Source organism: Mustela lutreola, chromosome 9 (genome assembly GCF_030435805.1).
Source record: "Mustela lutreola isolate mMusLut2 chromosome 9, mMusLut2.pri, whole genome shotgun sequence".
NCBI lineage: Eukaryota > Metazoa > Chordata > Mammalia > Carnivora > Mustelidae > Mustela > Mustela lutreola.
The window spans coordinates 63,681,122-63,703,678 of record NC_081298.1 but is presented as its reverse complement, the minus strand read 5'-3'; the positions used below and the strand labels follow the sequence as shown (position 1 = coordinate 63,703,678).

The following is a 22,557-nucleotide window of genomic DNA, read 5'->3' as shown; positions in this document are numbered from 1 at the left end:
CCAGGTGCACTGTAAACAGCTAAATATAGTTCTAAACCAACAAATTTTCTAGGTTAAAAATATTAGGGATTTGGTTAAGAATATCAGGAACTGGGGTGCCTGGGTGGCTCAGTGGGTTAAAGCCTCTGCCTTCGGCTCAAGTTGTGACCCCAGGGTTCTGGGATAGAGCCCCGCATCAGGCTCTCTGCTCAGAGGGGAGCCTGCTCCCCCCGCCCCCCTACTTGCACTTGCAATCTCTGTCTTACAAGTAAACGGATAAAATCTTAAAAAAAATATATATATATATATATATATATATATATATATATATATATATATATCAGGAACTATCATGAGGGCTGAGTATTGGTTACAATGGTCTAGAATCCCTCCTAAGGAAGTTACCACATACAGATGGAGACTTATGGTAGAATAGATAAAAATTATGAACAACCAAAATTTCCAATAAGGGAAATGGTTAAATGAATTCTGGAACATCCAAAAAGTGTTTGAAACTGTTTTACAACATTTATTTCAAAATATTTTAGTGTGAAAATGTTTATGATATTCTAAGTTTAGATAAATGGACATGTGATTATAAAAGTTAATTATTTCTTGAGTGTTTCCTATGTGCCAGGACCACTCAATTCTTTTTATATGCATTCTCTCATTAATTTCTTAAAAGCATCTCATAAGGCAGGTACTGTTATTAACATTATGAATAGTTCCATCCTACAGTTGATGATGTCGAGGCACAAAAAGATGAAATAACTTGCCCAGGGTTATAACCTAATTAGCTGGATTCCAGGCTTAGTGTTGTTAAAAAGTATACTACATTGCAAAATCAACAACACAAGAAACAAGTATTGGCAAGGTTGTGGAGAAAAGGAAGCCCTGGTGCACTGTGGGTAGGAATGCAAACTGGTGCAGCCATTGCAGAAAACAGTATGGAGATTCCTCAGAAAGTTAAAAATAGAACTAGCCTATGATCCAGTAATCACACTACTAGGTATTTACCCAAAAAACAAAAACAAAAAAGACCCCATGAATTTAAAAAGATATATGCATCCCAATGTTTACTGCAGCATTATTTATAATAGCCAAGCTATGGGAGCAGCCTAATAATGGAATATTATTCAGTGACCCCTGAAACAAATAATACATTATATTTTAATACAAAAAATGAAATCTTGCCATTTGCAATGACTTGGATGGAGCTAGAACGTATAATGCTAAGCAAAATAACTCAGTCAGAGAAAGACAAATACCATATGATTTCACTCATAGGTGAAACTTCAGAAACAAAGCAAGCACAGGAAAAAAAGAGAGAGAGACAGACAATACAAGAAACAGACTCTTAACTGTAGAGAACAAACTGATGGTTATTGATGGGAGGTGGGTAGGGGATTGGGGAAAAGGGGAATAGGAATTAAAGAGTATACTTATGATGAAAAAATGATAAAAATTACCATATTACATGTTGTCTTTCTGTCTATCCACCTGTCCATTTACCTCTGGCCCACTTATCCATACATCAATCTTTTAATCCACTCATCCACGTAGTACCTTTACAACAGGATGAGACATGAACACAACAGACATCAGATAGCAAAGTGAATTGTGAGACACGCATTGCAGGGGACTTGTACACTCAGGCATTTAGCTAAAATTGATTTTTTAAAACCCTAATAAGTCCTCAACTCAAACCACTCACGATGAAATAGAGAGAAGAAGAGATCTAAGGGGATTTCTTGTGGCAAGACAACCTTCTTACTTGTGAAGGGTGTGTGAGACAGAGCGTGACTCAATCATCTCAGGTCTAGCAGAAGAAGGGGCACAGATTCACTTAAACTCTTTGTGAGGCCCCCGTTGGTAGTGACTATGGCATAGGACTCCTAATAGAGTATAGACAGGCTGGCCGGTGCACTTGGTGGACAGGCAGAGGAGAGCTGCCTCCACCCTGGTTTCAGCCGGGACAACCACAGGCTGTTTAGACCAAGAATGGCTGAGTAGTTCCTATGGCCAGAAGTGGTCTACATGTGAGAAAGAGCTGACATGTGGAAGAGCCCGGACTCTGTCCAGCAAAAGGCCCCCAGAATGGACAGTCAAGCTACAGAAAGAGTCAGTCACCAACACAAGGAATGCATACTAGAACATTCCCATGGGCTGCTCTGAAGAAACCACCAAAGGGACCAGGAAACAAGAGTCTGCCTGGCCCCCAAAGTGTGAAGTTGAGCAGTAGGAACCTTCCAGCCATTTTTATCTCCCCTGCTTCCAGAGGGGTAAAACTCCCCAACATGTTTTGGGGAGGAGGGATAGGGAGGGAAGAAGCAGCCCCAATGTCTAGTTCTTCACAGGCAAGAAACCATCCTGGAGGAGATAAGAAAAAGATTACACTTTAAACCTAATTCAGTTTTGATATTATACAGAACTGGACATTCTAAGCATCAGACTGATACTGTGTAGTAAATCAAGAGTGACAACAGGGCTTTGTATCATGCAGGGACTAGAGTGGTCACACTTTGTGCTCACCTGCTCATTCAGGAGTGAAGGAAGAACCACCCAATGAGCAGGTTCAAAGGACCATGGGAAATGAAGGCAAAATCACTGTGTGATTAGTCCCTTAGCTCCTGCTGGTCACATGTGTGTGCATGTGTGTGCAAGCATGCAAATAAACTATATGTGTGTGGCTACAGCTCTGGAGAATGAGGCTATAGCCAGTATTTATCTTCCTCTTTTTATAGTCTTCCCTAATTTTTACACTTTCTATAAAGGGACTGTAATACGTTTATAATCAGAAAAACATCAGTAAATGTTATTTTTAAAAAGGAAGTCAGTGTTATGGAAATTCCCTAATCCATGTGAGATATCGCTTGCACCAAGAATGAACACTACCCATCATATGCCCAGGGCTGCCAAAAAGAGCAAGAAACATTCCGACATCTGCACAGGAACTTGATGTGGAATCTGGAATCAACTCCATTCCCAGGGGAAGAGAGAGGAAATGAGAATTGGGTATTTTGTTGTTTCTCTTGTAAACATGCTTTGGGATCATATCCTTTTCCCCTTCCTCTCCCTAGTCCATTAGTCACAAATTCGGCAGTAAGGGTCCCTTCCCAACAGGGGCTCCACTAAATGGCCTGTTTTTCAGGCAAACCCCAGTGAGAACTGAAAGTTAGTTGTCTTGAAGAATGGACTCTGAGGCAAGTATTAAGATGAAAAAATGCTAAATAAATGCCCCATTGCTACACACTTGAGTCTCTTTTTAAGTTTTCCTTTGGAATGCTCTGCCGTGAGACTACCCTAGAGGTAACACAACTTATAAGAAACTCTGAAAAAAGTTTTTAAAAATAGGCTTTGATTTCTTAGTAAAGGAAATGGAGATCTTAAAGACACTAAACATGTCATGCTCAAGTCACACTATTTCCATCTGATCAAGCTGCGGGGCAGGTAGATAAGGAAAGCGCTGTAGAGCCAGGCTACCCAGGACTGGGTCCTCTTGAGGAAGTGTCCCAGGCGGCCCTGTGATGAAATGACCAGGTGTGGGCTGACTGATAAGCTAACCAAGGGAATGCCTGGCTGGCTGGAAAATCTTATTCAGGGACACCTTGCAAGCACAGAGTGTACTCAATGTCTTGCATGTACTCCTATTGCTTTCATTTCTTGAATGAAGGATAACAGATATGCATTTCAAATATGGGAAAAGACTGGATGACCTACAAGATTCAAGAAGATACTGGGAAACAGAACTGCAGATTGAAACTAAGAAGCTAAAATACAGGAATAATAAAGAGTGGCCGCGCCTAGGTTCAAATAGTTACCTGCATAACAACAATAATCTGAGAATAATACTTTATATTTATGTAAATACATACAAATACTTCGTATTTAACTCATGTGAAAAATACTTAAGGGTATTTCTGTTGACCACAACCTTAAAATGAAACCAACAAAGTGTCTTGGAAGGATAAAAGCCAATAGTAGCTCTCTTCCCCCCTCCCCCATAAAAACAAGAGCCCTTGTCATTTGAGCACTCCTAAGGCACTGGGTTGTACCCTTGGGGCTACCTACATTTTAAGAAGAACATCAGTAAATTGAAGTCATAATGAAACAAGTGGTCAGGAAGGTAAAAATTTGGGAGCTGAGGAATATTCAGTGTGGAGAGGGGAGACAAGGAGATATAAAAAATTGGTTCCAATATATTTGAGTAGCTGCTATTGTAGAAGACTCTCCTAAGTACTTTATTATTACCAAAAGTTCAGGACTTCCATCAATGACTCCATTTCAGGGATGAAGATTTTGGCTAGAGGAGTGGATCTAAAAATGTAAATGTTTTGGAAACAACAATTGAATCCATAGAATTGCTTGTGGGAGGATAATCTGGAGCAGTCACTTTGGAAAATAGTTTGGCCCCATCCCCAGACATCACAGTCGCACACCTCCTTCGCCTGCAAGGTTCATCTCAGGACATAAATGCCTAAGAGAACATCTTCATGTGCGTAGTAGGAAATACACACGTGAGCATTCACAAGAGCAAAATCTGGAAATAACCCAAATGCATATTAGTAGGACAGCAGATGAGTAAATTGGAAAATATTACACAATGGTCAAATGAATCTAAGATGAGTCTTAATACAATATTAAGTGGACAAAGTCCCAAAGATGACAAATAACATACCCCTTTTTAAAAAGTTGAACAACAAAAATTTAAAATATGCTTTTTAGAAATACATATATGAAATAAGTTAGATGAAAGTCAAATAGGATCTTACAAATGAACCTAAAAAGCAAAACAATAACAAAACAAACTCACAGATACAGAAAACAGGTTGGTGGTTGGCAGAGGCAAGGGGCATGTACTGGGAGTGGGCAAAAGGGGTAAAGGTGGTTAAAGGGTTAAAAAACACACACAAATGCACTAAAACTTCTTTTTTGATGGTTCTCACCAGTGGGGCAGGGCAGGGAGATGGGATATGGGGCAACTGGTGTGGTGCTTCATTTGGGGTGGTAGGCTCACAGATGTTTACCACATTATTGACAAGAACTAAACACCTAGATGGAATTAGGCCATGCATAAACCCATGATGACAGTGTGTCATGAACTAATGCAGTTCTGTCCACCCGAGGGCCACCAAAAAGAAGGAGAAGGCACACATAAAAAGGAAGACTGAAGGGACGGATGGAAGATACTGAATCGGCATAATTGTGGCCCAGTCAGCAAGCCCCTGGTTACCCATATCATTTCAGCCCAAGCCAGGTGGCTACCCAAAGTAGTATGGCTGTGCAGATTGTGAGCTGCCCCAAGGTCCCTGAGGAGTACTAGAGCAAGTTCTCATCAGCCTGTGCTCTACTTGCCAAGCAAGATCCAGGGGCAGGACTGTGTTTGCCCAAAGGAAGAACACAGAAGTGTGCCACCCCATCACCCAGCTCTATACCCCTTGACTGTCTCTGCCCAGAGGGTGCATTTTGTTCTCATTAAAGTTCCAGCCAGAGGTACTTTCAAAGGGATCTTACACTGAGTTTGGAGGTGGACCAGGTGACTTCCAAGTTCTCTTTGAACTCAAGGATATTTTTGAGAGAATAACAAGTGGAAAGAGGTCTGATCCACAATTCAGGAGACACTGGAAGGGCGCAAAATTCGCCATCCAGAAATGAATCGCTTTGGCATGTGGATAATTTTGGGCTAATTAAAAAAAGACTTTATTTATTTATTTCAAAAAAAGAGACAGCAAGAGAGGGAACACAAGCAGGAGGAGAGAAGCAGACTTCCCAATGAGCAGGGAGCCCAATGTGGGGCTAGATCCCAGGACCATGGGATCATGGCCCGAGCCATAGGCAGCCGCTTAAACACTGAGCCATCTAGGCACCACTTGGCTGATTATTTTTAAGAAATAGAAGGCTCAGGAAGAACGTTTGACCTTTCCCCTAATTGCCTAAAAGAATTTAGAGGACCTGCTATTTTCTAAAGGAGGTATCACTGTAGATAACTATAGTATAATATGAAAGAAGTGTGGAAGATAAGAATTTAGCAAAATCTGTTTGTTAAAATTCCTCTCATTGTTTCTGTATGGCCCAGCTAACATTTGCTTACTAAACATTAAGTATTTTTCCTTTTCTTATGAATCGCATGCCTTCCCTTTTGAAGTCCCACTTTCCTACCCTCTTCTCCTTGGCTCTGGATGGTATAGAAGCTTCAACTGCCTGACTGCCAGGTAGAACATAGTGAGCTCCCATGCATACAGAATTAAATTTGATTTTCTCCTGTTAATTTGTCTCTTGTCAATTTAAATCTTAGGCCAAACAAAAGAATCTGGAAGAATATAGGAAAATTTTTTTCCCCAAAACACCACCCAAGCATTGCGACTAGTTGAGCGATCCTCAGCCTTCACTGGTGCTGGTTTGTTTTCTTGACTTCTAATGCTACCTGCTTCAGCCAATGGCTGTGACACAAGACAAAGCATTAAAGATGCCAACTGTTTCCTCCCCACCCATAGGTCTTTCCTGCAGGCCTCTCTTGCCCACAGACTGTTACAATATTTGTCACTGGGCTGGAAGGTCAGGCATAATATCATGGAAAGCACCATCCAAGCAGCCATAATGAGAAATCAGGAAGCCAGTGAAAGAAGCTGGCTTCTGGGAAGGGGCATGGATCAGGCCAGTGGAGAGAAGCAGAGACCCAGTGGTTTAAGGATATACTAGAGAGAAAGGAAGGAGATGGCCTGGTGACTTAGAATCTAGTTGTGAGCTCTCTGAGATGGGAATCACCCATTCATGGTGATTTGGATTGGAATCATTCACTGGTGATTCCAATCACTGCACAATTGAAATGTGGCTGGTCCAAACTGAGATGGGCTCTACATGTAAAATACACACCCGATTTTTGAGATTTGGCATGAAGAATGAAAAAAATAACTCAATGATTTATAATATTGATTCCATGTTGAAATAGTATTTTGAATATTTTTGATTAAAATTTGATATTTTTTACTAAATTTCAAAATAATAAAAAATTAATTTCACCTTTTAAAACTCTTCAAAAATGAGGATACTGAGATATTTTAAATTATATCTGTGGCTCCCATTATATTTCTGTTAAACAGCAATGGACTAGATTCCATTGCCTAAACTTTACAATAGTATTTTACAATAATATTTCATGAAATATCCCTTTTACAATACTATTTAATGAGATATCCCTTTTCTTTTAAAAAAAAATTCTCCTTTTAACTTATTTCCAGATGTTGTCTGCATATTTCTAAAAACTGGCTGGAAATGTGCCTTGAAAATAAATACAACTTTATAATTGGAAATTATTATTGTTACTTTAATAATGATCAAGTCCTATGATTCTATTAATTACTTCCATCAACAAATCCCACTGGCTCTGTTTCCCAAATATACCCAGAGTTTGATCTCTATTTCCCTGCCCACTCTCTGCACACCTGGCTCCTCTTGCCTCCCTGATTTGACCTCAAGGTCCTGAGGACCATCCTGGTTCTCTCCCTGTACTCCTCCCTCTAGCTGTTGCAACTTCCTTGCTGTTTGTGCTCCTTCTTTCCTCAGGGCCTTTGTACTGGCTCTGCCTGCGTTACTCTGTTCATATCCACATACTCACTACATTATCTCTTCAAAGTCTGGACTCAAATGTTACTTCTGAGGGAGACCTTCCCTGTTTGCCTTCCCTAAAATTGCAACTCTTACACACACACACATACTCCTTATCTCCTGTTCTATTAGTCCCCTCAGCATTTATACTACTCTCGTATACTATGTATTTTATATTATGGATCTGTCTCCTCTGGCTATAATAAATTTAGCAAGGGCAAGAATTTTTCTGTCTTGTTCATTATTGTATTCCCAGCATCGGTAACAGTGCCTGGCACAGAGCAGCCGTTCAATAAATATTTGTTGTATGCGGAGGGTCTCCGTAGACTATTCTTGTGCTAATAACTGTTTGCTGTATCTTATATAATCTACACAAAACTCCTGACAAAGCTCTGAACCTCCAGAGGAGATATTTGATAGTCAGTGAATTTTCTAAGTACAACCAAATTGTAGGAGCACCAGCTCTCTGATGCTACAAGTGGCTCTTGGAGTTCATGTGGTGCGGAATGTTGGCATTTCTTTTTTTCTTTTTTATTTTTTTTAAGATTTTATTTATTTATTTGACAGAGAGAGACCACAAGTAGGCAGAGAGGCAGGCAGAGAGGGAGGGAAGCAGGCTCCCCGCTGAGCAGAGAGCCTGATGCAGGGCTTGATCCCAGGTCCCTGAGATCATGACCTGAGCCGATGGCAGAGGCTTAACATACTGAGCCACCCAGTCGTCCCTCTTTTTTTCTTTTTTAAAGACTTACTTATTTTAGAGAGAAAGTGAGCATGAGTGGGAAGGGCAGAAGGATGGGGAGAGAGAATCCAGAGCAGACTCCCTGCTGAGCATGGAGCACAACATGGGGCTCCATATCACGACCTGGGCCCAACACCAGCACCAAAATCAAGTCAGACTTAATTTACTGTACAACCCAGGCACACCAAGTGTTGGTATTTCTATGCAGGGAATAATGGCCCAGCAAACCTGACTGAATTTTGGAATATTTGGAGCTGCCACAGTTGTATTTTCTTGGGTATCACTCATTCCTTACCTTTTCTGGCCCCTCACTGTGAAGCGTGGACAAAGGACAGAATGGCTTTTCAAGGAAGATGAAGGAGTATATTAACCATCTGGTTGGCTTCCAAGAGTGAAGCCAATTATTCCAACTGAGAACCCATCAGACGCAAATCAATTTTAATATTGCCTCATCAATTCACTTGCATACTTTTTTATTTTTTAACTGAGTACTGTATTTTTATCTTCACAACCTACCTTCCCAAATGTGGCTGGATTGACTTGGTTCTGAGCATTTTGACCACAGGTTTCCACATAAATCTCATACATCAGGCAGCGAGGCACACTGTACCCTTCACAGATATAGAAATTGTCAACCAACCTGGGGGAGAGAAAGAAAAGGCAGAAGAAATTGGCAACAGTTTCTCTAGGGTGGAAAATTCTGTTAAGAATCAATAGGTATGGGGGCGCCTGGGTGGCTCAGTGGGTTGAGCCGCTGCCTTCGGCTCAGGTCATGGTCTCAGGGTCCTGGGATCGAGGCCCGCATCGGGCTCTCTGCTCAGCGGGGAGCCTGCTTCCCTCTCTCTCTCTCTGCCTACCTCTCCGTCTACTTGTGATCTCTCTCTGTCAAATAAATAAATAAAATCTTTTTAAAAAAACAAAAAGAATCAATAGGTATGGAATCCAAGGAAATGAAACCTGTTTAAGTCACTGAATGCGAAGGCTCACCAACCAGCATCAACAATGTACCTTTTTGTTCTCAGCCTAGAGATAAGTATATTGACTGTGGGTCTTTTTTTAAAGTATATCTTTAATTTTAATTCCAGTATCAGTAACATATACTGTTAATAATAAGTTTCAGGTGTACCATATAGTGCTTCAACAATTCTATACATTACTCAGTATTCATCATGGTAAGTGTACTCTTCATCTCCATCACCTAATTCATCCAGCCCCTCCCCGCTTCCCTCTGAAACATCAGTTTCTTCTCTATAATTAAGAGTCTGCTTCTTGGTTTGTCTCTTTACTTTTCCCTTTGTTCATTTGTTTTGTTTCTTAAATTCCACATAGGAGAAAATCATATGGTATTTGTCCTTCTCTGACTTATTTTGCTCAACATCATACCCTCTAGTTCCATCCAGGTCATTGCAAATGGCAAGATTTCATTCTTTTTTATGGCTGGGTAATATTTCATTTGTATATATATACCACATCTTCTTTATCCATTCATCTATTGATGGTTACATGGGCCGCTTGCATAGTTTGGTTCTTGTAAATAATACTGCAATAAACAGGAGTGCATGTATCCCTTTGAATTAGGGTTTTTGTCTTTTTTTGGGTAAATACCCAGTAGTGTGCTTACTAGATCATAGGATAGTTCTATTTTTAACTTTTTGAGGAATCTCCATATTGTTTTCCAAAGTGACTGTGCCGGTTTGCATTCTGATTTTGGGCCTTTAGATAATCAACATGGTGGGCTTTTATTATTGTTTTGTTTGTTGCTTGGTTGGTCTGCTTTTGTTTTTGGCATGTAGGCATATTAAAATGAAGCCTAAATTATTGACTCAGCAGACACTGTTTTATGTCCTATTGTAAATGTTGCAGCCAAGATCTCTGTAGCTATGAAGTGATTATTTACTAGCTATACCATCCCTGTAGGCTTGCCAGTCCCTGTATGTGACCCAGGGCCCATGTGCAATGCTTTGTCTCCCTCCCCCAGTTGTTTACACAATTTTAAAATCTGAGTCATTTAGGGCAAGCCACGATATTTTGGTTCTTTAAACTGAAAGAAGATGTAAAATGCAAGACACCAAGTTATAGGCAATACACTTTCACTCTCCAGCTGAGTGGCATTTATATGTGATCCGGAGCATTCTGGGCCTCTGCTCGGGGTGGGGTCTTCAACTGATCAAGTGCTCCCACACTTGGGGGGAGGTGGCAGTCCCTTGGCAATGAGGGGTTCTTCCTGGGGCTCACAGCCCACAGCCAGCCCTGTGGGGACAGCTGTGTCCCTGTTCCTGCAACTGGTTTGCGTGTGGGGCAAAAAGTGGGCAAGACTGACATCAGAAAGTGTGGTCCTCAGTCACAGCTGATCCCAGCCCTCGCTTTACTGGTTGAGGAGAGACTCTCAGAGTTCCCCCTCATTCTTTTAGAGAAATATACAGAGCAAGCCAATATAATTTTTAAACACAGAAGAATTTTTTAGTAGGACATTTACCAATTCATCTCCTTTCTCATTGATAATAAGCAGTTAATTTTCTGGGATGAGGCACATGGAGGCACAAATTTACTTTCCCTCAGAGCTAAAGACACAATTGTTGACCCCAACGACTTCCTAGTAAAAGGAAAAACCAACTCATGGGAGGTGGGGGGAATCTTTGGCCCTGTATACTGAGGTATACCAATTACCACAGGTCAGGCACCTTAAAACAACAGAAATTGGTTTTCTCACAGTTCTGGGGGCTGAGAGTCCAAAATCAAGGTGTTGGTAGAGCTGGTTCTTCCCAGAAGCTCTGAGGGGAAAGTGCTGTATGCTCCTTTCGTGGCTTCTGGTGGTCACTGGACATCCTTGGCTTGTAGATGCGTCACACTCAGACTGCCTCCATCTCCACCTAGGCTTCTCTTCTCTGAGCATCCCTACCTCTTCTTATGAGGAGCTAAATCCAGTATGATGTCTTCTTAATTAATTATATCTGCAAAGACTCTGTTTCCAAATAAGGTCACATTCTGAGCTTCCAGAAAGATATGTATTTTGGAGAGGCACTATACAACGCAGTACCTGGCCAGGGGGTATTTTCCAAGGGCCTTCTTGACATCATTGTGAGAACATGCCATACTTTGCCATGGTTTAAATATAGCTGCTATGGCACCAATTATTTGGCTCCGATGTCTCTTGGTGGGGAGGGGAGAGGCAAATTCATACAACTAGGTGATTTTTATATTTCTTTTGTTAAGAAACCACTCGTTGATAGATGAAAAGCCTATGCTTGAAGTATTACAAAAGATAGCTACACTTGGGGAGCTGCCAGAAAATGTGATAGATGTTAAGTTCAAACTCACTGTGGTTTATTTATAGCTACTACTGATTTAGTCATGGAATGGTCTCCTTAAAAAAGAAACATGCAAAATACTCACTCCTTAAAATGAACTCTAGTTAAAATTTTTGCCAACCCTTCTTCCTTGTCACAGAAATTCATTTGTTCTAAGCCTCTATGAACTGTGTCTTTCTCTTTCAGAATGACATTACTGAGTCAGCCTGTTATCTGGATACACAAGGCCAAGTGATACTATCAGTAAGAACGACAGTAAAGGTCCGGGATGGGAGTCTTCTCTGACACACACCTAAACACAGGACTGCCTTTTGGTCTGAAGCCTTGAACTGCCACATGGTCACTTTGCTGCTTCGATCCTGGCTGCTCATCATTTCTGGCCATGCCTTTGGTGGTTCCCCAAAGTTCCTAGCCAGATTTCAGAGATTGGCCTGTGGTGGGCATCCAGCATACATTAACTGGGAAAAATGGAAGGTTTGAAAGAAGGTTTTAGTTTGTCTAGAGCATCTGTTCTGGGTCATGCCTTTACTTCAGCTCAAATAGTAGTTGGTTCAGCATTTAGTCTCCACATGCATGGGACATTATGATTTTTAAAAAAGATTTATTTACTTATTTGAGAGAGAGAGAGAGAGCACGCATGAGTCGGGGGAGTGAGGGGCAGAAGAAGAGGAAGAAAATCTCAAGCAGACTCCCTCCTGAGCACTGAGCCTGACTTGGGGCAAGATTTTGTGACCCTGAAATCATTACCTGAGCCAAAATCGAGTCAGATGCTTAACCGACTGAGACACCCAGGGACCCCTATGATTTTTTTTTTTAAGTAAATGATTTTTTAAAGTAATCTCTGTTCCCCATGTGGGGCTCACAACCCCAAGATCAAGAGTCATGATGCTTTATTAATGGAGTCACCCAGGTGCCCCTCAAAATTATGAACCCAAGTATTACCCTGGACTTCCCACCACACAGATAGGCTTGTATTCTGACTCTGAGATACCTCCTAGAGCTTTTGTGACTAGGCAAAAAGCACATGATGTGCCTAGTACACTTCTTGGCACAAGGAAGCTCTTTACGGTGTCATTTTAGTGTATACTTCCAAAATATTCAGAGGAAGCAAGACGTCGCTGTTGTAGACAGGCCTCACAGAAATATCTGCAGTAAATGAGCCTCACTTTCAACTACATGTGGGTCTAAGGAGAAGCTGTTGGGGGTGGGGGATTGTGTAGGCAATAGGCTGGCAAGTGAGATTGGTTAAGCATTTTACTCTGTGTCACTAAAATGTGTTTTGGTGATCCATGATTATGAAGCTGTGGAATGAATCAGATCACTGAATTCCTTGCTTAGCTGCCTAAGAACGGTATTTACCAGGTCGCACTGTCAGATGAAGTTGATTGCTAAGATTGTAAAAACATTTATGATGCTCTCCTCGTTTTGAGCGATGGACAACTGGATAGTAGCCAACATCAGAGCGCACATACTTAGCCCTGCGATTCTCACATTTTCTGAGCGCTCCTTTCCATGGTAAAGAAAAACGAAATGCTGGGAATTACACATGCTGGAAATTATAGTATCCTGATTCAGCCTGATCAAAAGCTCCCATGAATTCTGTATCTTTCAAAATAAATTTGCATTTCATTAATTTCAACAGTCTGCAGAAATTTGAAAAAGCCATGTCATATGTGGGAGACAGTTATTTTAGACTATGGCCAAGCTCAGCATGCATAGGGATTAGAGGATGTGTCGTAGTTTCATCTGAGGTCTGAAGCCAGGGGTCCCACCATGTCAGACCTGTTCGGTTTGCAATCCCCAGCAGGGGATGTCAAATCTCTGCTCTTCATCCCTTTGTGCTCCCCCCGAAGTCTGATCACTTCTCTCTCCATTCCTACCGTCCTTCCTGTGTGTGAAACAGAAAATATCTGTTACTTCTGTTCTGGGAGACTGTTCTGCTCCTTGCAGGACCTTTCTCCTTGGAAAATTTATCGTGTTTAGGACAGTGGCACTAAAGTCTCCAAGGAATGCTGAGGACCTAACCAGTAACTGGAAAATGAAGCAATGAAACAATGCTAAAAGTGGAATGTTTTTTCCATGTGACAATAACCAGCCCCCTCTTTCACTCAGAAAGAGTGTCTAGACAGCTGGCCCACTCGTACCCACTGCCACTCTTCTAGGAAACTGGTCTCCTTGGACATCTTCTAACTCCCACCAGGAAGCCAAGGCTCTGGATTACAAACTCAATCCCTCTACTGTGTGTGTATTTGGCTTTTAAAATATATATTTATCTTTTAATTGTGATAAAATATACATGACAAAATTTATATTTTAAAATGTAGAGTTCAGTGACATTAAGCACCTTCTTGTTGTGCAAACATCACCACCATCCAACCATAAGAACTTTTTTCATTTTGCAAAACTGAAATCCTATACCCATTAAACACTAACTCTTCCTTCTCTTTCCCCGAGTACCTGGCACCCACCATTCTACTTTCTGCCTCTATGAATGGGAATACTTTAGATACTTCATACAAGTGGAATCACAGTATTTGTCCTTTCATGACTGGCTTATTTCATTTAGCATAATGTCTTCAAATTTCATCCATATTTAGCATGTATCAGAATTTCCTTCCTTTTTTAACCCTGAGTAATAATAGTCCATTGTATGTACGTATCATATTTTATACAAAAAGTTGTTTCCACCTTTTGGCTATTGCAATATAATGCTGCTATACATATAGGTATGCAAAAATCTGCTTGAGTCCCTGCTTTCAATTCTTTGGGGATACATGCCCTGAAGTGGAATTGGTGATCATATGGTAGTTCTATTTCAATTTTTTGAGGTGCCGCCATATTGTTTTCCATAATGGTTGCACCATTTTACATTTCCACCAGCAGAACACAAGGGCTCCAATTTCTTCACATTTTGGACGAAACTTGTTATTTTCTATTTTTTTTTTTTTTTTTGTCTGATAATGGCCATCCTAATGGGTGTAAAGTGGTTGGCTATATTTTTATTTTTTAAAGATTTTATTTATTTGACAGACAGAGGTCACAAGTAGGCAGAGAGGCAGGCAGAGAGAAAGGAGGAAGCAGGCTCCCTGCCGAGCAGAGAGCCTGATGCAGGGCTCGATCCCAGGACCCTGAGATCATGACCTGAGCTGAAGGCAGAGGCTTTAACCCACTGAGCCACCCACTCAGGCGCCCCTGGGCTATATTTTTAATGCCAGTGTTAAAACCACCAGTACCAATGATCTGTTAAACATTCACCTCATAGACTGAATGCCTAAAGAGCAGTCCTCTACAGGCAGCTATGCCCTCTTCACCTCCATTTCTCCACCTCCTTCCCAAACTTAAACAGCATGACCTCTGCGTTTTAGAGGCCTGCAGAGGTGGGTAGGAATTCATGGCATAGGACTTGAATTAGTTTTAGTTTGGCTCAGTGCTAAAATGGTCTGCACCATCCTAAGTGATTTAGGGCACCTGCACTGAGGGCAGCCTGCATTATGTCATTTCACAGACAACCTCAGGAGGCTGTCCAGGTATGTTTGAATCTCCAATCATTCTTTCAAGTCTCTGGAATATAACACAAATCCAGAAAGTCTAATTTACTAAACAGTGACCTGGAATGGTTGACAAAGGCATCCTTATAGGTCTTTCTTCTAAGAAAGAGCCACTCTGCTGAGGGGTCTGAGTCAGTGAGTGTAAAAGAAAGAAAGCATTGCTGTAGTATTCTGTAAACTTGATGTTTGCTCTAATATGTATTCTTTTGATTTTTTTTCTCCTATGCAAGATAAAATATATCAAAAATTTTCTCTTGGAAGAAAAGAGTAAAACCTTAAGCCTTTTCATGTTATAATCACAAACACACCCTTCATTTTTCTATTTTGCTCACATGACTTTTTCAGAAAATCTTTCCTGAGAAATATTCCTTAAAACCTTTGAAAAAAAGTAATCAGATATCTGCTATTTGTACACCTTATAAAACTTAGGTTTTAGATTTTAGGACTGGTTTCAATTATTTTCCTATTTATGAAAAGCTACAAACCCATGAGTTCATCAGTCCCAGAGGCTAATGATATTTTTCTTTCCAGTTTTTCTGCCCCTATTTAAATAGCCAGAAGTGAATTTCACAAACAATGTGGAATGCATTGTTAAAGCTAAAAATTGCTTTGCTCTAAGTTAGAAAACATCCCATTCTGGATCTCATACTGAGGGGGAACATTTCCTCCCCTGGCCAGCGCCCACGTGCCTTCAGACGTATATGTAAGAGCGGGACCAACTAACAGGCCCCCCAGTGTGGGGCCAGTCTGCATTGCTTCCCTCCGTTAGGGTGACCAGCAGGGAAGCCCCCACATGGAAAACCCACACCAGGAGGCTTTGACAGTGTGTGCGTGTCTCCAGCTCCATCCGCTATCAAAATGCACTGGTTCTGGATGTGAAGGGCTGTCCTTCTAGCGCTATTTTTCAGGGCCCCTGTAGCACCACGCGGTCACTCCTCGCACTGGGCACTGGCCGGATGTCCTGGGGACAGCCGCAGGTGGAGTGACGTTTCCCCCCTTCCCTGCCCCACCTTTTCCAATCTACCGGGTCAGACAGCCTCGCCTCCCAGCCTTGACCACGAAACCCGGCCCGGTGCGAAGGCGCCCTAGGCGGCTCACCACTGGATGATGCCGCTGTGCAGGCCCCGGGTGCCCCCGCCGCCCGATGGGGAGGCCGGCACCTCCTCAGCCATGGCTCTGACCAGCGCCCGCCGCACCGAGACCGGGAGCGGGCGGCTGCTCCGCACCCGTCGGGGCGCCGCCGCTGCTCGGTGTTTACTTTAGAGCTAGGCGCGCGGGGCACGCGGGGGGCGCGGAGGGGCTCGGGGACTGCAGCCGAGACAACCCGGCCGGAGCCCCAGGCTCGCGGCGGACGCTGCTTGCTGGGTCGCGCCCTGAGCCCTACGGTGAAGGTTGCTGGGAGCGGGACTGGGGGAGACCGGGTCGCGGGGCCCCTAGATCAAAAAATCAAAAGACAGAGATGCCTGGGTAGTTAGCAGGTTAAACCCTCTGCCTTCGGTTCAGGTCACGATCCCCCGGTCCTGGAATCGAGTCCCCCATCGGGCTCCTTGCTGGGCAGGGAGACTGCTTCTCTCTCCACCTCTGCCTGCCACACTGCCTGCTTGGGCGCTCGCGCGCTCTTTCTGACAAATGAATGAATGAATGAATGAATGAATGAATAAATAAACAAATAAAATCTTAAAAAATAAATAAATAAAAAAAGATTGAAAGACAGAAATACAGAACGCACTCTTCCCACCTTGCTACCAAGCCATGAAACAAATGAGGAAGCAACAAACACAAACCAATGTGTAAGTTTTAAATCACGTCACAGCAGCGGTGACTAGCAGTGGTCCTCAACCCTGCTTGCACTTTGGAATTACCCGAGCGATTTTCAAAAATAGTGACGCCCAAGAGCCAACCCCAGAGGCTCCGATGTAATTTGTCTGGAGGTGGGAGCAGCCCAGGCAAACAGGCTTTTACAAGCTCCCGGGCAGTGTAATGATGTTGATGTGCACCCGGCACTGAGAACCACTGGTCCTGGGAGTTGTAAGGGGAGCTGGCATCAGGATTTTTGAGGCCGACCCCAGATTACTCCAGTGGTGGCTGGGGCTGAGAACTGCTGCCCTGGAGTGATTCCCCAAACCTGTAGCTAGGACCAGGCCGTCCTTGCCCTCAGGAGCTGTATGTTCATGTCACTAATCTGTGATGTCAAACTGCTTACTGTCTCCCAAACTAATGTTGTTTACTGAGGAATTGTGTGGCTATTGTAAATATTAAGTGACCTAATAAATGCAGGGCATGTGGAATGAAGAGCTCAGTCAGGCAACAGCTACTTTGGCTGCTGACTGCTTCAAAGTCCTCTCATAAACTCTTCTTCATCTAGGTTAAAAAGACACTTAACACTTGCTGACAACTTAACAACAGCAACAACAAAGCATTCCAATTAGAAAATGGGCAAAGGACTTGAATATCTTCTCCAAAAGAAGATATACAAATGGCTAATGAGCACATGGAAAGATGCTAAACATCATTGGCCATTACTGAAATGCAAACCCAGATCACAATGAAATATCACTCTACACTCATTGGGGTTGCTCTTATTAAAAATAAGAAATAAAAACAAGAAAATAACAACTGTTGGTGAAGATGTAAAGAAACTAGAACCTTGTTCATGGCTGGTGGGAATGTAAAATGGTGCCGCTGCTATAAATCCAGGTGGGGTCTCAAAAAATTAAAAATAGAATTAACATATGATCCATCAGTTCCACTTCTTGGGTATGTACGGTTGGGGAAGAAAAATTTTCCTTTACCCTTCAAAGATTCTTATGGCTGGCCTCAGAATTAAATTTACATCAGACTATTAACAGGAAAAAAACAGATTTGATTTTGTAAGAATGGGAACCCCACATACACGAGTGGTGTAAAGACAGAAAGGTAAAATGAGGTATATATGCCATCCTGAGCTGAGGAATGGGATAGGAGTCTGGGGCTTCAAAGGGGAATAGGGCAATTCACAGGACAATAAGAAATGGCAAATGCTTGGTAATTAGAATTTGCCCTGCCATTTGGATGGGCCACTTGGATAAAATTTATCTCTGGTAGTAATTTTATTCTGGGAAAAATCCCCAGTTTAGACTCTTCTCGGTAATTAAGGGAGGAGCAAAGTTTCTCGTGAGCCCAGAGGGTCTCAATTGCCTGCAGCTTAAAACAGTCCACAATGCCTAAGTGGCACATTTTGGGGAGACTTGTACTGAATCCCTTCAGTACCCAAAAGAACTGAAAGGAGAGACTCAAACAGATATTTGTAATTCGTACCCCCTATTCATAGCAGCATTACTCACAATAGCCAAAAGGTAGAAGCAACCCAAAGGTCCATCAATGGATGAGTGGGGAAATAAGACATAGTATTTGTATTTACATACTTGGAATGTTATTCAGCCTTAAAAAGGAACGAAAGTTTATTACATGCTACGATATGGATGAACCTTGAAGACATTAAGCTAAATGAAATAAGCCAGTCACAAAAGTATGATTCCACTTATTAGGTACTTAGTATAGTCAAACTCAGAGAGACAGAAAGAATCATAATTATCAAGGGCTGGGAGAGGAAAAATTGGGAGATGTTGTTTAATAAGTACAGTTTCAGTTTGGGATGAGGGAAAATTTCTGGAGAATAATAGTGGCAATAGTCGCACAATGTAAATATACTTAATGCCACTGAATTTTACACTTAAAACTGGTTAAAATGGTAAATTTTATGTTACGCATATTTGACCACATTTTTTAAAAAATCTGCCTCAAAAAAACAAAACAAAACAAAACAAAACAAAAAACAAACAAAGAAAAAAGATACCCGGGAGTGCCTAGGTGGCTCAGTTAGTTAAGCACCTGACTCTTGATCTCAGCTTGGATCTTGATCTCAGGACTATGAGTTTGAGCCTCATGTTGGGCTCCACACTGGGCATAGAGATTACTTTAAAAGAGTTAAAAAAAAAAAAAAAAAAAGCCCCATCCCTACCACTAATACCACGTGAACACATTTGGGGAACCACTTTTGGAAGCAGGGCTGAGATTCATTCAAAAAACAGCAATGGCTGCCTTCCATGTTACAGCACTAGAAAATAGCTTTTGGTGCCTGGGTGGGTTAGTTTGTTGGGTGTTTGACTCTTAGTCTCAGCTCAGGTCTTGATCTCAGGGTCATGAGTTCAAACCCCACACTGGGCTCCACGCTGGGTGTGGAGCCTCCTTAAAAAAATAAAATTAAAAATAAAAAAAATAAATAAAGTAGTTGTTGGGGCACATTGGGAGGTCTCCAGGGCCAGTACTCTTCCTCCAGTGGGGACACAATCATCGGGGTATCAGGGACAAAGCTCCAAAAGCAATTCCAGAGGAGAGATCGCAGGACATTCATTAAAGCACCTGAGCCTTGAAGTTTGGCCGGGTCAATGGAGCCAACACCAGATGGCATCTGACTGGGTGAGCTGCACCAGGAATCAGCCTTGTTCTGAAAACTTGGGGAGGGTGTTTTTTCCAGGGGAGGGGACCTCAGCTCGGTCCCTGCCAGACGCGGCGGCCACAGCGGCCACACGATGGCCTGGACAGGGAGCAGCGTCGGGGCAGGCGGGGCTTGCCCCACCAAGGCCTCAGCAGCACTCAGCCTGACCGCCAGCACGCTGAGGCCGGCACCGGGAGCCGAGGTCCACCCAGGGCAGAGCAGTGAAGCCAATGCCAGGAATGCCCCATTCTCCCATCTGACCCCCGAGGAAGTGGCGGCTGCGCTCCCGCTCACACCACGCTTTGGGCCCTGCCGGGAGCTGCGCTCGCTCGCTGGAATTGCCCCTGGGACCGAACAGACAGGTTCAAGGTGGTTCTGGCTACACTCATGGGCCAGGTGCTCGGGCCCCAGGGCCCCCATGTTGTCCCCGGTCACCCAGCCCATGGAAGAGAATCTCTTCCGCGCCTTCTGAATGCATGTGGGTTCGACTGTTGAACACTATCTGCCTCTCCCTGCCTAACTCGTCTTGCTTCAACCCTTCACGAAGTTGTCATAGGGTAACAGGTGTCTGAAACCCCTGCAAGCCCCATCCGGTCCGCTGGCTGCAGCAGGGGCTTGGTCACTCAGATTCCGCAGGTCAGCGAACCAACCCAGGCTGTGATTATCAGTCCCATAAATGACACGCAGATTGGCAACAGCTTGTTTCATGTAGTGCCAGGAGACTCTGCTGAACAGGGAAAGCTGAATGGTAACTACGGTGAAGAACTAGCAGGCGGAGAGATGAAACAACGAAGGTATGGAAGGTTCTCCAAAGAAGCTTTCTTGAGTTCAGCCCTTCTTCTCTGGTTGTTTCTAGAAAGGTGGTAGGTGTCTCCCAACCTCAGCGGGAGCCCTCAGGACCTGTATGCTGCTTCAATGGGTTTGCTTTGCCTTGAGTGCTCACACCCTGGGCCTCCTGCAATGGGGGCAGGTCCTTCTCAGCAGCCTGTGGAAGCTGAGAGTCTGGCTCCTGCCATTCTTCATGCAGGTCCTGCAGCAGCTCCCTGCCACCCAAGAAACTTCCCAAGAGGCTCACTCATTTCCACAGAGACTGGAAATAACCAAGAGAAGAGCCTACTGTGATTAGGTTCAACTTGTTAGGTTTTACTATGTCATTGTGATGATTATGTAATATTTGCATATTTACTTTGCTCCAGTCAGTACCAGGCACTGGAACAGATCTTGGAAATATAATGGAACACCTTGACCCTCTGATTGACCAGTGGTCTCTGCTGTTTACTACATCAAATATTAGATGCAATGAAATGCAAACATTACTTTGCCTTGGTCCAAAGCTGTTGAGGCCAGTTGGTTAGTGGACTAAAGACATGAGGCCATGGGGTCAATTTTATACCTTCCACCCAAAGGACCAGTTAATTTCTTCTATGACAGGTGACAGCTGGTGTGCCTACTTTGACCAGCCCTCTTCTAGATGCACTCTGAGTAGCTATGTGCTAATACAATAACACTCTTAGATTTACTCACAGTATATGCCTCCCTAATGTGGTAAATGTGCAAAAGACTGCATGTGACTCTTTTACTAGTAACATAATTAAGGTTTTCATTTGCGTTGCACATATAGCCACATAGACTGTGGAGTAGAAATTAGGTCTAAAATTTATTTTATTTTCAAAGAATGTTTCATTGCAACTGACATAACAAAAAACTTGCTTTTGTTGCTTTCACTAATGAGACAGCCAGACCCATGTATATGCTCTCTTGTACCTGAAAAGTGCAGTCTCCCTCTAACTCAGGTTCAGCACCCAACCGCTAATGTCCTATATCATTACAGGGAACCAAAACCTTAAAGTTCATATCAAACAGAATTCCAATTCCTCATGTCACATTTTACACACAAAAAGCGTTTTCTCCCTCTGCCATAGAATATATCTCTTTCAGCTAAACAGTGACTTCTGCCTACTTCAGTCTATTGGTTTCTAGATTATCCAATTAGTCTTATTTCACCTTCTAAAAGGGCACCAGCTGTGCCTTATCCTTGCACAAAACAATCTCTGATCTGGGGTGCTTAATTTCATTCAGTCCTTGCAATTATTCACTTTCTGTGCATGTACCAGGTGTCTTCAGGCAATAGATGTATTTTTAAATAAAGCTAATGAGTATAATGCATTTGGTCAAGAATATACCATGTAGTTAGTATCTGCAGGGACAGAGCATTTCAGAGAACAGACAACTGCATGTTTCATTGTCAGCTGGAAGAAACTTTCGAAGATCGTTGGGCTCTAAATCATTAAGCCGTGGAGACTTTCAAACTATACTGGAGCAAAAGAGTCTCATTGGAGAGATTCTAAATTGCTATCATATGTTAAAATTTTCATTGGTCTAGACTCACCTACGGAGTGTCTGGTTCCTGCTGTAGTTGACATTGATTGGGTACACCACATTCACAGGCATGAATATGCTGGGAACGAAATTCCACCCAAAGCACGTATCTGCTATTTCTTGATCTGAAACCCATGATTTGGGGCACCTTGGAGACAAAACCATTTCTGTAGAGGTTAACTGCTACCAATCCACAGTCTCTCCCCTCCCCAACTTTTGCACAGGTCACATGAAAGGCTGGCCACATGAAGGATAACAAACAATATTATCTGCAGAGGAACTCAAAGAATGTACGGAATGGAAGGGAACAGCCTTCATTCATCACAGAATGCTCATGAATAATAATTTGTAGAGGAATATGTTTGAACTCTTGCTACATTAAAAGTGGGCTTTTTCTGAAGTCCGAGAGAAAACCAAGCAAACCCAAAGCAAAAAGTGGCTTCCTTTTTTGCAAAGGAACAGTAGGAATTAAATAAGTCATCCTTTTTGAGCTGCCCCATAACCTCAAACAGCAACCGTTCA

The 22,557-nt window shown here is 42.7% G+C and overlaps 1 protein-coding gene across 1 annotated transcript in view; it reads right to left on the bottom strand.

The window, feature by feature from the left end:
- The window catches only part of RFX8 (regulatory factor X8), a 70,332-nt gene extending 48,091 nt beyond the window's left edge, over window positions 1-22,241 (bottom strand). The window contains exons 1-2 of the mRNA XM_059134468.1: window positions 22,046-22,241; window positions 8,840-8,963 (exon numbers count right to left, since the gene is read on the bottom strand). Coding sequence (XP_058990451.1) covers window positions 8,840-8,963; window positions 22,046-22,200 — 279 coding nt within the window. The 5' untranslated portion in view covers window positions 22,201-22,241. The remainder of the gene's footprint in view (window positions 1-8,839; window positions 8,964-22,045) is intronic.
- Between the last annotated feature and the right edge of the window lie 316 nt (window positions 22,242-22,557).